The 15,083-nt window shown below is 51.8% G+C and overlaps 6 protein-coding genes across 6 annotated transcripts; 2 read left to right on the forward strand and 4 right to left on the reverse strand.

Moving 5' to 3' along the window:
- Positions 1-1,167: 1,167 nt before the first annotated feature.
- On the reverse strand, positions 1,168-3,042 carry N7532_003259 (NuA4 histone acetyltransferase complex catalytic subunit ESA1; the record flags this gene model as incomplete). Its single annotated transcript, XM_056615753.1, has 6 exons — positions 1,168-1,326; positions 1,390-2,558; positions 2,616-2,650; positions 2,711-2,775; positions 2,838-2,865; positions 2,960-3,042. 6 exons carry the CDS (start codon positions 3,040-3,042, stop codon positions 1,168-1,170), a joined length of 1,539 nt encoding a protein of 512 aa, XP_056476110.1.
- Positions 3,043-3,673: 631 nt separating this feature from the next.
- On the reverse strand, positions 3,674-6,183 carry cef1 (putative cell division control protein (Cdc5); the record flags this gene model as incomplete). The annotated part of the gene is made up of 3 exons (XM_056615754.1): positions 3,674-5,998; positions 6,064-6,097; positions 6,158-6,183. 3 exons carry the CDS (start codon positions 6,181-6,183, stop codon positions 3,674-3,676), a joined length of 2,385 nt encoding a protein of 794 aa, XP_056476111.1.
- A 258-nt stretch (positions 6,184-6,441) lies between these two features.
- N7532_003261 (Nop53-domain-containing protein) lies at positions 6,442-9,239 on the forward strand (the record flags this gene model as incomplete). Its single annotated transcript, XM_056615755.1, has 7 exons — positions 6,442-6,486; positions 6,537-6,574; positions 6,639-7,577; positions 7,628-7,840; positions 7,981-8,018; positions 8,127-8,580; positions 8,642-9,239. 7 exons carry the CDS (start codon positions 6,442-6,444, stop codon positions 9,237-9,239), a joined length of 2,325 nt encoding a protein of 774 aa, XP_056476112.1.
- A 514-nt stretch (positions 9,240-9,753) lies between these two features.
- On the forward strand, positions 9,754-10,418 carry N7532_003262 (ribonuclease H2 subunit C; the record flags this gene model as incomplete). The annotated part of the gene is made up of 4 exons (XM_056615756.1): positions 9,754-9,910; positions 9,970-10,044; positions 10,114-10,328; positions 10,380-10,418. 4 exons carry the CDS (start codon positions 9,754-9,756, stop codon positions 10,416-10,418), a joined length of 486 nt encoding a protein of 161 aa, XP_056476113.1.
- A 484-nt stretch (positions 10,419-10,902) lies between these two features.
- N7532_003263 (deubiquitination module subunit SGF73) lies at positions 10,903-12,462 on the reverse strand (the record flags this gene model as incomplete). The annotated part of the gene is made up of 4 exons (XM_056615757.1): positions 10,903-11,282; positions 11,354-11,977; positions 12,052-12,165; positions 12,282-12,462. The coding sequence occupies 4 exons, from the start codon at positions 12,460-12,462 to the stop codon at positions 10,903-10,905; spliced, it is 1,299 nt and encodes a 432-aa protein (XP_056476114.1).
- A 396-nt stretch (positions 12,463-12,858) lies between these two features.
- On the reverse strand, positions 12,859-14,885 carry N7532_003264 (putative beta-ketoacyl synthase (Cem1); the record flags this gene model as incomplete). The annotated part of the gene is made up of 8 exons (XM_056615758.1): positions 12,859-13,023; positions 13,079-13,447; positions 13,503-13,769; positions 13,820-13,906; positions 13,963-14,034; positions 14,099-14,206; positions 14,266-14,432; positions 14,663-14,885. The coding sequence occupies 8 exons, from the start codon at positions 14,883-14,885 to the stop codon at positions 12,859-12,861; spliced, it is 1,458 nt and encodes a 485-aa protein (XP_056476115.1).
- Between the last annotated feature and the right edge of the window lie 198 nt (positions 14,886-15,083).

Genomic DNA, 15,083 nt, shown 5'->3' on the forward strand with positions numbered 1-15,083 from the left:
CTGATATTTGTCGTTTTTGGTTACACTCGTTTGAGCAAAGACACCACCAGAGCTCTGTCTTCGTCGGCCAAGTTCGGCACGTTGGACGCAAATCGCTATATAAAGTCAAAAATCAGCAACATTGATCGTTATTCTCGAGTGTTTGAGTTACCATGAAGTCGTCGAAGCTTCTTGTCTCAGCCTGCATGTGGCTGATAGTGATGGCCAATGGGTCAGTCCGATGTAAGTTGTCCAGCTTTGCGAAAACTTACCTCCATGAGAATTGGACATCTTGGCTCTCATCAACGGTAGCGTTTCGTTTATACAGAACCACTTTTCCATAGTCTGGCATCTGTGAGCCAACGACGTCAAGACTTCGGCTAGGATAACCGCGATGAGATGGATTGGTTCTCAGCTCATCGACAGGTCGCTTGACAGCAGGCGTTTTCAGATTGATATCAAAACCCAGGGGTTCTGAAAGGCATTCAGGCGGCTCATATTCGAAGTTTTGGCTGGGTAAAAAGCTCTGCTGGGTAAATTTCAGATCGCTTTTATCCTTGTTTATTTGACCAAGTGCTTTTCCTTCGCGAATACGCCTCGTGTGGTTAAAAATTTCTTCCTGAAAGTCCTCACTAATCCATTTTTTGATTATTATGAAGTTCGTATCTCTCTATCGGTTTTTATGAGCATCCTGTACTGCCGCTGAATATAGTAATGTGACTAAGACACAGGTCAAGTGAGCATCCAAGTACAGATGTTGAGATAACCACTGCAGCTCGTTCCATGCGAGCTGGAAAATCCAATAAAGGAATTCTCAAGTCAGACTCGAGTCGAGTTAAGAAGATATAGGCCCTGGACGGGCCAGCCTCCTCCACCATAGACACGCGCAGAGTAGCTTGAGGACTGAAATGAAGTGCGGCTGGGAAATTTTGAATGTCTTTTGAATGTCTTTTGAAGAAAATGTAAAATAATTTAGTGTACAGTAATAATAGAATAGAGGTATCAAGTAAATCCGAAGACATCCCATCCAGAACACCACGCCCCAAAAATTCCGATTCCAAACACCGCACGTAACAAAGCACATACGCCACGAAATCACCATAACTTGACGTCTCTATCCAGCCCACCTAAATATCACTCGAGACACAACTCCGAAAGAACCAGATCGGTCAAGATGCCAAATCCTCTCTACCAGTTCCAAGTACGGCTAGAAGCCGTGAAGACCGGTGGCTTCCACTGCAGAAGGGTCGGGTCGATCTTGCGCGCACCCTTAACCTTCTCCTTCTGAAGACGCTTGTTGTGCTCGGAAACAACGTAGTCCGTAAGAACAATAACCCAGTTTCCTTTCTGTAATGGAAGTTAGCAAATACCACCAGTAGTTAGCACGGGGTTAGCTAGGGGGTAACATACGTGATATCGGAGCATATTGAAGACAACCAGTGTCTCGTGGACATCCTTCTCAGTCATGGCGGTCAAGACTGCCAACTCATTCTCACTCATGGCCTCTCGGTTTGGCTCCATCAGCAGCTCGACAAGTGTCTCACGCCAGTACTGTCGATAACCAAGGAGACCCAGATCACTAAGCGGCTTCTCAGGCGAGCCGAGCTTGCCTTCACGCTTGCTCAGCTCATAGCTGAAAGAAATGAGCAGACGGCCGAACCCACGACGCTGGTATTGCGGTAACGTCAGGATACAAGCCAGGTTGTAACCCTCGGCGGAGTCCTTCTCCTTAGAGAAATAGCCGACAAGGTGGCAGCCGGTCTCATCGCGAGTGCACATGCAGTAGAAAAGGAAAGGGTCGACATCATAGTAGAGGGTCTTATGGTCGAGAAACAGCTTGCTAAGCAAGCAAAGGTTTCGGCACCAGGTCCGCTGGCGACGTCCATCGACCTCGAAGAAAGATATGTGCTCATCGCGGTAGATTTCGTTGCCGGGCGGGTGAACCAGCGTGCACTTTGCGCGGTGACGCTCGAAAGCACGCTTGTTATCGAAGTAGCTCAGGCAGAATTCGTCGATGTAGACCAGATCCACGTCTGAGAAGGAATCAGGGTACGGTGAGAAGTACCACGGTTCGACGTCAAACTTTCCCATTTGAAGACGGGTCAAGTTTCGCACTCGGTGAATCTCAGTTGGGTTCTGGGTCATACTGCCGCTTGTACGGAGACGCTCGATTTCCTCCTCACGGGTAATGACCTCACCCGAGACGGTCTTCACTTCATCTTCGTTGGGGATCTTCTCATCCTGGGCATCGGTCATTTCCACATCTTCTGAGTCGCCGGCCCTGGGCGTGCCATCAGCGGAGACGGCCTCGGACCCGAAGATATCACCCGGGGTCGGGATATCCTGGTTCTCTTTACCGCCGGCTTTGGAGGGTCGTGAAGCTTTGCCGACATTCATGTTCTTGCCGCCCAGAGCGTCCGGGGTGCCGGACTGCTCGCGACTATCAGCGCCAACGCGTTGTTGCTTGGGGTTCTTGCTAGGCGCCTTGTTGGTGGAGGCGGCCTTCTTCTTGTCGGTCTTTTCTGGTTGGGGCCACTCGACCTCTTGGGTCAAGTCAATTCGCGAAGATGCAACCCATTCTAGAATGATATGTTAGCATTTCGGCTGCGCCATCTGCTGATTTGGTGCTGACATACCATCAAGACGCTTGTTGAAGTCGACATAGTGCACACTAGATATTCATATTAGCATGCAAGGCTCCCTTGGTCCAGGAGATATGATGTGAACATACTAGAACGAAGGCCCGTCCTTGCGCTGTCTGATCGAAAGAATCTCCGCCTTGCGTAGTTCTCCATCCTAAAATGGACGTTAGTATGATATCACGTGATGGCCACCAGAGTCTGCGCTGGGGGGCGAACCTTCTGCACCATGGCCTTCACACCGATCCTATCGACTGGGTTAGCAAATGCGACCGATAAAAAGCGACTCAAAGCCACAAATGAAATGGTTTTTAAACCATTGCGATCGATATTGGACTCACCGGATGGTGTTGAGGGTAGCGAACCCCTTCTCGACGGGGTCGGGCGTCCCCGTCGCCTCACCGTGGGAATCTCGGACGCCCATATTGAACAGCTGCGTGCAGAAGCGATGCTTCAGACGCCGGGATGAAAAGCGATGGACGCGATGCGATGCGCGATAGAAGGGTAGCGCGATGAAGCGTGATGAAGGCGGAAGCAGCGGAGGGCGGCAGTTCTTCTCGTACTTGGCCTGACCGCCCACGACCATTCACTCTGCGGCCGAAGTAACTATATCCGCATTTCACTACCAAGCAGCCTGCCATCGCCTATTGTCTATTGGATACTGACTCGAAATTATGGCATCAGGTAGTCTGTATCCACTGCTACTAAGATTCTGAATCCGCCATTCAAAAAAGGCTAGTCTGGGCAAGGGCAAAGATTCAATACACGACTTGCCCTGGAGTTCATGACAAGATCATCGTCAACGACGACCTCGAGTCCGCATATCAAGAGCTTGAAACATTTGTATTTGCTAACAATTGGCATGCTTGAATGGGGTCTGAGAAATACAAGGTTAACGATTAAAGCATCAAATGATAAATGCCATTTTGAACTCCGAATAGATTTGCATTTATGACGCAAATAGGCAAACCTTCCTAATGATACAACTGAAGCGGGTAATGGGTCATGATCAGCCAAAAGATAGCAAAAAAATACAACGCAGATCAGCAAGCAGCTTAATGCCAGCCGTTAATCGTCGCTGTCCCGGCAACAAGCTCATCCAACTCGTCCTTCTGGCTCTTGTACAACTCCTGTGCCTCACGTTCACGACGCATGACCGAGGTAACATTCTCTCGCAGTCGCTCAAGTCGGCTCGATACAGCAGCCTCCTCAGAGATCTGTAGCGTGCGGAATGCATCAAGGTCATCTTGAGCCTTGGGCAAGTTGGCGCTGGCTTCCAGGATCTTGGAACGCAGCATCTTGGCACGGTTCTGGTATCCACCGTAGTGCAGCGACAGCTTCTTTTCGAGCTTGTTCCCTCTCTCGGCGGTGGCAAGGAGAGAGCTTTGGACGTTATCAAAGGCAGCAATCATGCGCTGCTCTTCTTGGAATGCATCCTGCTCCTCTTCATCGTCATAGTTCTCGAGGCCGGGTAGAGATTGGGCACGGGATGATGACCACACATTGTCAAACTGTTCTTGCCAGTTCTTTTGCTGCTGTTGCATTTCGGCAGATGCCACCTCGGCAGCAACAGCAGCCCGCGCAGCCGCCACATACTGGTCGTCAACACGATCCAACTGGGGTGCCTTGCCCTCGACCTTGGCGCCGGGCACAGGATATTTGCGCGAGTCGTGAGCAATGATGGTAGCGGCTTCCTTGGCTATAAGCGCCTCGACCGGATCGACGACGTGGGAGGCCCGCTCCATCAAAGCATTCAGATCGAGAACGGCTGGCCGAGGCAAACCCCGCTGATAGGCCTGCGACTGACGCTTGAATTCTGCTTGTGCGGCCTTCTCACGCGCCTCACGCTCACGACGATCCCTCTCAGCCGCATCTTCCTCGGTCCATTCGACAGCAGCTTTAGGCTCAGTGGACTCAGAAGGCAGCTCTTCCAGCTCCCACTCGGTCTCCTTGGGCTTGGGGAGGAAGCCAAGCCTGCTGCGCATTTCCGTGCGCATGTTATTCTCATGCATCTTGATATCACGCGGGGTACTTCCAACCGGCTGGGGTCCATCACGGTTCAGGGCGAAATGGTCTCGTCGTGGTGTTCGTAGCGGCGTGGCACCAGGCCCGCTTCCGCCCTGCATAGGAGTAGCACCAACGGCACTGCCCTGTCGGAAAGGTGTAGCCATGGGGTTAGGAGTGACGATATCTTGTCGACGAGGAGCAATTCCATCAAAGCCGGTGGAAGAGCCACCCTCATGAAGAGGAGTGTTGTGGCCTCCAAGCAGAGACGACTGGGTTTCGGTCAAAGCCCGAATATTCTTGATCTCATTGGCAATATGATCCTCCTCGGGGGCAGCTCGGGGCGTTCTGATGGGGGTTCCTCCCACCATGGCTCCGTAATTACCCATAAGAGCACGGGTGTAATCATCCTCGCCACTCATTTGGGCGGCCTTTTCTTGAGCAGAGCTCAGCTTGATAATATCCTCCATTTCGCCTTCGCCAACCTGCGGCGCTGGCAAGTTCAGAGCTCGTCGATGGCTCCTCTGCTCTGCCTCCCGAATCTTTTGCATTTGGCCAGCGCGCGCTGCAGCCGCGAAAGCAGCCGAATTGCTGTTCTTATCGTTCTTCTGTTTCTTGCGTTCATTATCGTCGTCTTGGTCGCCCTTTCTCTTGTTCGCTAGCTGCTGCTTGCGGGGGTCGAAATTTTCTCGCTGGCGTTCGTTACGGGCTTCCTCTTGGGTCGTATCGTGGAACCCGGGCGCGGCGGGTTTCTCAAACGGGATATCGGCATTGTAGTCCATCTGACCCGGCTTTCGGGTAACCACCTTGACGTTGATACCGGCATGCTTGAGCTCGCGACGCTTTTGTAGAACAGCCAAGCGGCGCGACTCCTCTAGTTGACGCTCACGGGCCTTGCGCTTCGCCTTCTTACCCTGTGTGTTGGCAAGACGCGCACGAGCTTCGCTCAACATTTCCTTTTCATCCTCGTCCAAATCGACTGTATCGGGGCGCGCGGGCTTGGACTCGGGGTCGGGGTCCAGCTCGCCGGGGCGCAGACGTCGCACATCGTCGGCACTGGGGGCCGCGGCCTCTCCACCTTCAGGGCCTCCCAGTCCCAATTCATCGTCCTCGCGGGCTTCGGCCTCGTCCAAAAGTTTCTGATAACGTTCAAGACACTGTGTGGCGGTGCGACCGACGATAGGGGCGATGGTGCGCCATTGCGTAGGCATCAACTTGGCCAGGTGCAGAAGTTTCTCATCCTCCTCACGCGACCATTCGACTTTGCGAATGCCCGGGTCCAACCATTCAATCCAGCGCGCTTTGCATTGTTTCGGCGTCTTTCGAGCGAGAAGAGAGGAAACTCGGGCCCACTGGTTGAGACCGTATTTCGATACCTTTTGTCGAGTAAGTACTTGCATCAATCGCGGATTCAACTCCCTTTATTTCGCAGATAACTTACGGCCGCCCGAAGGACTTCGTCCTCGATATTGGTCCTGTGCATAAGTGTTGGTCTCTGATCACTTCTCACGTCGGACTTGAACGGTAAAACTTACCAGACACCTCCCTTGACGACAGGCATGGCACACGATAGGATCAGACGTCTGATCGACCCTGTAAATAGATGAAATCAAGAGGTGAGTCTCGGGCAGATAGAAAGAGCGCCCCGGACACGACTTGACGCGCAGTGGTGGAGCTTCAAGTGGAAGAAAAGCGAGTTCGGCAAGTCCAAGTGCCTTCACCGCCCGCCCGGCCGCCCCCGCGTTAGGTAAGCGGATCCCGTTGACTTTTTTTTGGTTTGGAAAAAAAAAAGATAAGGCTTGACGACAGATCATCAACCATGTCGACCAAGGTGGATGCCCTCAGCAATTCAAACAGCCTTCCCGTAAGGGTAAGAAGGCCTGGCGCAAGAATGTCGATGTTACAGAGGTGCAGGAGGGCCTGCGCCTGCTGAAAGATGAAGAGATTAAAGGGTATGTTTGCGCTCGGGCTGTTCTACTAAATATCTCCGTTCTTTTTCTGATTTTTTTCCAATAGTGGCGTCATTGCTGAGAAGCCATCTGGTGAGCTTTTTACCTTCGATAAGACTGGCGCCGAGGATGTGCGCAAGGCCATCGCGAAGAAACACAAGCAGCTCAAGGCCGACGAGATCATCGCCCAACGATCTGCCATTCCCGCAATCGACTCTCGCAAGCGTAGTAACGCAAACGTCACCGATGGGGTTATCGAGCCCAAGACCAAGAAGCCGAAGAAGGATTGGGTCTCCAATAAGGAAATGCTGCGCCTGAAGCAGGTAGCCAGGGACGCCAATATTAGCAAGAAGGGCAACAGTGAACTCTACGACCCCTGGGCGGACGATGCCAACGAAACCGCCGTGATTGAAGACCCTCAATTCAACTTCTTGCCGAAGCCTAAGCCTAAGGTCGCCCCGGAGACCTTGAAGCACGCTCCTATCTCGCTTGCTGCCAACGGAAAAACCATCCCGTCGGTGCGCACACCCCATGCGGGAACCAGTTATAACCCCGTGTTCGAGGAATGGGATCAACTACTTCAGACACATGGACAGGAGGCAGTTGAGGCGGAGAAGAAGCGGCTGGAAGAAGTGAAGAAGGAAGAAGAGAGGCAACGCCTTATCGCCGAGGCTGAGGATGACGATGGTGAAATCAAGTCTGATGACGAGAGCGCTTGGGAGGGCTTCGAGAGTGAATACGAGAAACCCGAGTGGCTTAACAAGAAACGTCCCGAACGAAAGACCAAGTCTCAACGCAACAAGATCAAGCGGAGAAAGGAAGCCGAAAGACAGGCTAAGTGGGAGGCTCAGCAGGCCAAGAAGAACTCCCAGATGGGGCGAGTGGAGGAGCTCACGGAACTGGCCAAGCAGCGCGAGCTGTATGGTGCGCAAGAATCGGATGCCGATGACGACGAGGAGGGTGATGAAACCAAGCTCCGACGGAAGCCTTTTGGAGGCAAAAATGCGTACGTACACTCAAATACTGTTTTGGAGCAACTTCTAACAATTGTAACAGTGCCCCTGAGAAGCCGCTGGAACTTGTTCTTCCCGATGAGCTACAGGATTCTCTTCGACTGCTCAAGCCCGAGGGTAACCTTCTGGATGACCGCTTCCGTACTTTGATCGTGCAGGGCAAGCTCGAGTCCCGAAAGCCCGTGACACAAGCTCGCAAGGCGAAGAGAAAGGTGACCGAGAAGTGGATGGCCAAGGACTTCAAGACTGGCTACGAGTAAGATTAATCTTTTGGTTTTCGTTACTATCAAAACGGCGTACATGGATGATTGGACATACATTTATGGGCAAAATATCAGCGCTCGACATATTGTTTCTGGACAAATAGAGAGATTCACAATTTCACAATTATATCAGGACCTTCAGCATTCAAAGTGCTATCGTAGCCCTGGGATGTCAGTAAACAAGCATAGATCACAGTTAAGCAAATTCTCCGAGTGCCGATGTCCGGCCCCCACCCAAAATTCCTTATCATAGAAGGCGGTCTGTCTACGTCTGTCTAGCCACCTTTTCTGCCGACAAAAAAAAGGTGAGTGCCATCCTCATCCTTCCCAGTACGCTCGTTCTACGCATTGTCCTGGTTCCTCAAGGACATTTGCATCCGGTAATGGACAAAAAAGGCCTTTCCAGCAACTGGAAAAAGTTACAGGCGACACTCAAGACAGGAAGTGACTCGACCTCTACCTCGGCTTCGAAACCAACCTCGAAACGCAAGGCTGCGGACCGCGATTCCGGACACGAGAAAGTCAAGAAAACGAAGACCACACAAAAGGACCAGTCGAAGTCCCGAAACACAAAACCAGCACCCAGACGGAAGGGAATGGCCGACGGATTGGCAGACGGAACGGAGGCCGATCCAGCCTCAAATACTCTGCGGCTGAAGTCTAGCGCCGGTGTTTCGGCGCAGACTACGACCGAGACAGCCAAAGCAAAGGAAAACGAGGGTCTCTCGAAGAGGTACGTCTAATTCCAGTTGATCTCATAGCTGTTTCCACGTTACCAACACGACGCCATTCAGTGCCGAGGTTGGCAAATACATCGCCATGGATTGTGAGATGGTTGGCGTCGGCCCGAATCCCGATAACGACTCCGTGCTCGCTCGAGTTAGTATTGTCAACTTCAACGGTGAACAAGTCTATGACTCCTACGTCCGCCCCAAAGAAATGGTCACGGATTGGCGTACGCACGTCAGCGGCATCGCACCCAAACACATGGTCGAAGCACGAAGCCTCGAAGACGTCCAGAAAGAAGTATCCAAGATCATGGATGGACGGATATTGGTCGGTCATGCTGTGAGCAATGATCTGGATGCTCTTATGATCGGACACCCGAAGCGCGATATTCGCGATACAAGCAAACACCCTGAATACCGGAAGATTGCTGGTGGATGGTCCCCGCGCCTCAAGGTGCTTGCGGAGTATTTCTTGGGTCTGAAGATCCAGGATGGAGCGCACTCTAGTGTTGAGGATGCTCGTGCGACTATGGCTTTGTATCGTCGTGACAAGGACGGGTTTGAGCGAGAACATGCGAAGAAGTGGCCTGTTCGGAACATTGTCGAGAACAAGGACAAGGGAAATGGATCGAAGAACAAGAAGAAGAAGAATAAGAAGCGTTGATCCTCGCGCTTGCGCTTCGGTGAGATCCGAGGCCGTGTCTGTTGAGATGCTTTTTTCACGCTGTTGGTGAGATCTGAGACTGTGTTTTTGAAATGCTTTCAATACCCCGATTTGTATGGAGTTCGAGAAATGTATTTGAATGTGCCACCTACCATCAAACAATCAACATGATGATTTTTTGAATCTTTAATCGTAGCAGAAATCTGTATCATGCGAGCCTAATTGTTGTTGCTATTCTAACAGTAAGTGCTGTCTGCAATTGTACCATGTAGAGCATACTCGAAATGCAGCCCTCCGTTCTCCGCCCAATCCCACTTAACGCGGCACGCGACGCGCCGACCTCAACACCGCAGACTCAGCAACCACCACAGTGTCGCCACAAATCGCAAGAACAGCTCCCACTCACTTGATTGCTTGTTGTTCACGAATAATTGCACCAAATAGACGGAGTACAAGGCTCCCAGCTATCTCCAAACACACCCCCAGGACCACTCCAGCAACATCTCTCGAAACAATGCCAGGCCTGTACGCCTTCCAAGGCACAATGCCAAGTACACAATCAGAAGAGAACGGCACAAAATACACGCCCAACATCCTCCCCTGCCGAATCCACCACGACGGCCCCATCGAGTCCGCAAACCGATTCTGGGCCCCCAAGTCAGACGAGCAAGGTAGGACACCCTCAACACCTTCACTACGCACGTTGTCCCGAACCATACTCACGGCGCAGACAAAATCGAAACATCGCACTTCCGCGGCCGGAAACTGCGCGGCCGACGCGTCGCCATTCCGGATGGATACCAGGGTACGTACGATCCCAGCAACATAGAACACACCGTGGGACTGATCAGATCTAATGGTATACATGGCACAGGTGTAATTGCAACACCAACAGATCGCATTCTCCCCTCTTCGCAAACGATCGATAAGAACGAAGAACTCGTTGAAGTCCAGCCGGAGGAACCGGTTAAGGTTCTTGAAGTCCAGGGGACGTTTGATGAGGTGGTGGTTTGGGGACATGAGCATATTCCTGCGGCGGATGATGCTTATGTTAAGGGTTTGGAGGAGTGGATTAAGTTTGCTGAGACGGTATGTTTCGTTTTCAACGCTGTGGGGTCAGGTTCTGACGATTTTCATTAGATACATGGGACGCCGGCTGCTGTGAATGGGAAGAAATAATCTACGAGTAGGTAGGTCACTGGATTGGAGACTCGAGGATTCCGAGAAGTTGGAGGTTGAGAATAATACCCTGATGGTTTAGTTAACGGATAAATAACCTATCCACCTCATTGATTGAATACGCATACCCTGATAACAGATCCTGAAAATGTTGTCTGTTGAAGAGCGTAGGGCAGCTACGCATGTTCATGCCCATTTTCACACCTTACATAGGTAAAGAACCTGACTATGAGGGGAAAGAGTAAATTCCACTAAAGCAACTCGCGAACTACTCAAAGCGTAGTCACGCCAGCCGGGGTATCATGTCATCACCGAATCAAACAGAACCAGCCTGTCGCACACCCAATCCAGGGGGTAAAACAAAAGTGTGCAAGAAAGAAGGGAGCCAGCACCTCAACGCCAATGACCATGTCCATTGCACCAGAAAACCGAGAACCGAGAAAGAATCATAAATCATCACGAGCCTGCCAGGACCTAAGGGTATTCAAGTGGCCGCCACGGGCGTCTTACGAGCAGCTTGTGTTTGATCGTTGGGGTCCATGGCTGGAACAATCGGAGACGAAGAACCATCCACAGTAGGATCGAATGGTTGGAAGAGGTTACCGCCGAAAAGAGAGGAAGGTTGGCTGTCGTCGGTAGAGAAGAGGGAACCGCCGCCTCGTCCGCCGATGGCGTGCAGCATTTGCTCCTTGATCCGGACATACTTGTACTTCGACTTCGAGGTGATTAGTGTGTGTTCGGCCAGTGGTTTTGGCGTGGATCGAGCAATGGCCGCCATGACAGAATCTCTTTCTTCATCCGAGTCAACGGGGCCGTTCGTTTCAAGATCCTCTTGCAGAGGGGCGTTGGCGTCGATAGCAGCCTCTGTAAACATATCGGGTTAATAATTCATCTTTGCCTCATAGCAAGGATGAAACTTGGGTTCGTTAACTTACTCTGCTGGCGTGCCTGATTCTTCTTCTGATATTGCTGAAGCAGCATATCGTATGGCAATGACCGGCCCGGTACCGAACGTTTTGCACCCATACTATGGGATTTGCACGTCAGGGACCGGGCACACTGCGCACCATTTGGCAATGTCACACCACACTGCTTCTCAACATCAACAGGACCCTTAGGCTTGGCTGTCTTTGCCTTGGGTTCATCCTTCTTTTTCTTCTTGGTCGGCTTAGTATCATCCTCATCAGCCTTGCGCTTCTTGCCCTTCTTCGTATCATCCGTGCCCTTAACAGCACTCTTCTTCGCGCTCTTCTGGCCCTTCATCGCATCATCGCCTCCATCCTTATCGTCGTCACCCGCATCACCAGCCTTAGCCCGATTCGCCGCATCACGCGCCTCTTTTTTCTTGCGCGCCTTCTCTTGCTTGGCTTTCAGACAGCCGCGGATGTGCTCGACGGCGGTAGCTTTCAGGGTCGGACGCTTGCAGTGTTTGCAGATAACAGTTTCGAGAAGATCATACTCGCGCGGCTTGCCAGTTGGGAAGAAAGCCGCGAGTTTAGGGTCCAATTTCGGGAGCGGCGAGGACGCGGGCGAGGTGTCGAGGGGTCCATCCTTGTTATCTGGAAACACTACGTTAGTCACATGTCCCATTCACAAGAGGATCTGAATCATCTCAAGGTACTCGTAGTCCTACCATCGGCCTTCTTCTTCGTCGACGCCTTGGACGTCTTCTTAACCTTCATCTTGCCGGGTTTGGTATCCTTCTCCGAGAACTTGTAGCCCGAGGCATCGACCAAGCTCCCCGATACTGTTGAAGAGGGAAAAAGAGGTTAAGCAATCCATCTGGTGTAAATTGTTTGCCTTGAGGACGAGCGCGGTGTTTCCTTGTTCGCGCCATAAGGGTCGGGTGCATGGCGCACTTACCTCGACTTGAGTCGCCGTTGGTCGCCATGATGAGGGCGATTTCGTAGATGCCCTGAGTCGTCGAGTCTTGTTCTCTCACCCTCTGCAGATTTCTGGTGGTGGTGTGGAGTCTGGTATCGTGGATCCCACGGCTGCGTTCACATCGAGATCCGGAGAGGACGGTCGGGCTGCGGCTCCGCATTTGGGGTGGGTCACGTGCTTCGCAAATGTTATTTCGACTGGACTTATCAGTGCGGAACTTCACATGGTATCTTATGTTTTTGAGATGCATGTAAGAGTTGAAATTGAAAATGTCTAGTTTTTTTTTATTTTCTGCTAGCTGTTTAATCGCTGATTGTGGAGAGCCTTGGACTCATTCTAGTTAAATGTTTGCAGGTGTACCTGCACCAGACTGTAGTAGAGGACGTTTAATATATATGTGATTTGGCTAGTTCACAAGTGTTCACATACGACCAGCATTACATACTGATGCATCTGGTGCTACGTCCTTTTAGTCTAAGGCACTTGGAAACAACCCAAGGAAAGCAAAGTAGTAATTCACGGCATCGGTACTATTACATATCATACACTAACCATTCTATTTCTCATGCCGAGCAAAGCACAAGCTACTATTCGTCCCGCCAAAGCCAAAACTATTCGTCAAAACAACATCGATCTTTCTGGATTGCGCCTCATTCGCGGCATAGTTGCAGTCGAAGCCATCCGCCAAACGATTCAAATTAATAGTCGGTGGCATAACATTCTAAAAAAGTTAGCGGGAATCTCACAACCAAGGTAAAACAGGGAAAGTGACTCACATCTTGAATAGCAAGAACACTAAAAGCAGCTTCAATAGCACCCGCACCACCAAGAAGATGTCCCACAGCACCCTTGGTACTGCTGATATTGACATCTTGCGCCTCCTTCTTACCGTCAGGCCCAAGAAGAAGTGACTTGATGGCTGCATTTTCCGCAGCATCGCCGACAATCGTGGAGGTCGCGTGCGCATTGACATAGTCCACCGACGCGGGCGTGATCTGTGCTTGCTTGAGAGCCTTTTTCATGGCCATGAAGGCGCCTTCGCCGTTCTCCTTGGGTGCAGTCATGTGATGCGAGTCACTAGAACAGCCATAGCCCTTGATTTCGGCGTAGATATGGGCGCCTCGAGAGCGGGCATGCTCAAGTTCCTATAAAATACCAATCAGTGCATAGGAAAGCTGACAAAAAAGGAGGGTGACTTACTTCGAGGACGAGGACTGCTGCACCTTCACCAACGACGAAGCCTTTACGGTCTGCATCGAATGGCCTGGAAGCCTTTGCGGGATTATCGTTGAAGTCGGTGGCCAGACTTCGAGCCCGGGCAAAGCCACCAATGGCTAATGGATGTATACAGGACTCGGCGCCGCCGGCGACCATTACGTCGGCATCGCCGCAGGCAATGAAGCGGGCTGCATCGCCGACAGAGTGGGCGCCAGTTGTGCAAGCTGTTGTGGCGGCATGGTTTGGACCCTGAGGATAGAGTCAGTGATGAACCAATTGTCGAGTAACAACAAACGTACCATGAATCCATACTTCATGGAGATATGGCCCGCGCCAAGGTTGATCAACAGTTTGGGTACGAAAAGTGGGTTGACTTTCTTATAGCCCTGCAGCAAGAACGTGGTCAGCAATGCTCCATTGAACGTCAACAGATCAAACTCACCCCTTTATCGTATGCGACCACAGTGTCATAAATCTCATCGAAGTTTCCAATACCAGAGCCGAGACAGACACCCTTTGACAACGTCAGCCCATATTCTCATCCTAGATCAGCTGCAATTCATCCGATATAGTCATACCGTCGCTTCCCTCTGCTCAAAAGGCTCGGGCTTCCACCCCGCATCTTCCAAAGCCTCCTCTGTAGCCGCCATGGCATACTGTGCAAACATAGCCATTTTGCGCTCATCCTAAAGACCGACATTAGTAGGGAATGCCAAAACGAAGAGACAGATCAGACCACACCTACCCCACGACTCAACCACTCCGATGCTGTCCAGCCACCATCTTTGCGACTTCCCTGCGGCACAACAGCGGCAATCTGACAAGGCACCTCCTTGAAGCGGGCATCACGATGATTAACATTCACGATTCCACAGTGACCGTCGAGTAAACGCTTCCATGTCCGACGAAGACCTGCATCCGAAACAGTTAGCCACAGGCGACTCCGCATCCACCATACTAGTATCCACCACCACGATCGCCGTCTCCGTTGATGTCCGGTGCTTCTCTCGGCATCTCCATCTCCATCTCCATTCCGACTTCTCTATAGATCAACACCCGCGATCGCGCTTGCCGTCATTGGCTGACATGACCTTCCCTTTCCGGCGAAGTGGAGCATCCCCGATAATTTTTCAGCAGCAAACCAGCCCAGCCCGCAGTCTGGGGTTGCGGTGCGTGCTCCGGTCGCGCGGGCGCAATAGTTCTATCGGGGGCCCTCGGACAATGATCCATGGAGAGAAGGGAGATGTCGCGACGCGATGGGGTTGGTGGTGAAGCTGTGTCTAGGTAGAGGAGAGCAGCATAGGAAGACATACCAACGCCCAGTGGCGTGACCGCGCCCAAACCCGTCACGACAACGCGACGCATGGCATCGTAGAGCTCAGGTGTCTAGCAAATACTCTCGCTGTGAGGTTGGTGCAAGCAGAGTCGAGAAGGAGAGTGGCCAAGAAGGGAAGGTCTGCACGACGGGATGGCGGATCCAGGCGGGGCCCGTCTGTTCGTCTTTCCCTTTCAACCGCCGCTGATTAGGAAGTTCGGCGGAGAAGCTGCGAGCCACGCCGAGCA

This window comes from Penicillium argentinense, assembly GCF_028826775.1.
Source record: "Penicillium argentinense strain IBT 30761 chromosome Unknown utg000004l_segment0_segment0, whole genome shotgun sequence".
NCBI classification, from domain to species: Eukaryota; Fungi; Ascomycota; class Eurotiomycetes; order Eurotiales; family Aspergillaceae; genus Penicillium; species Penicillium argentinense.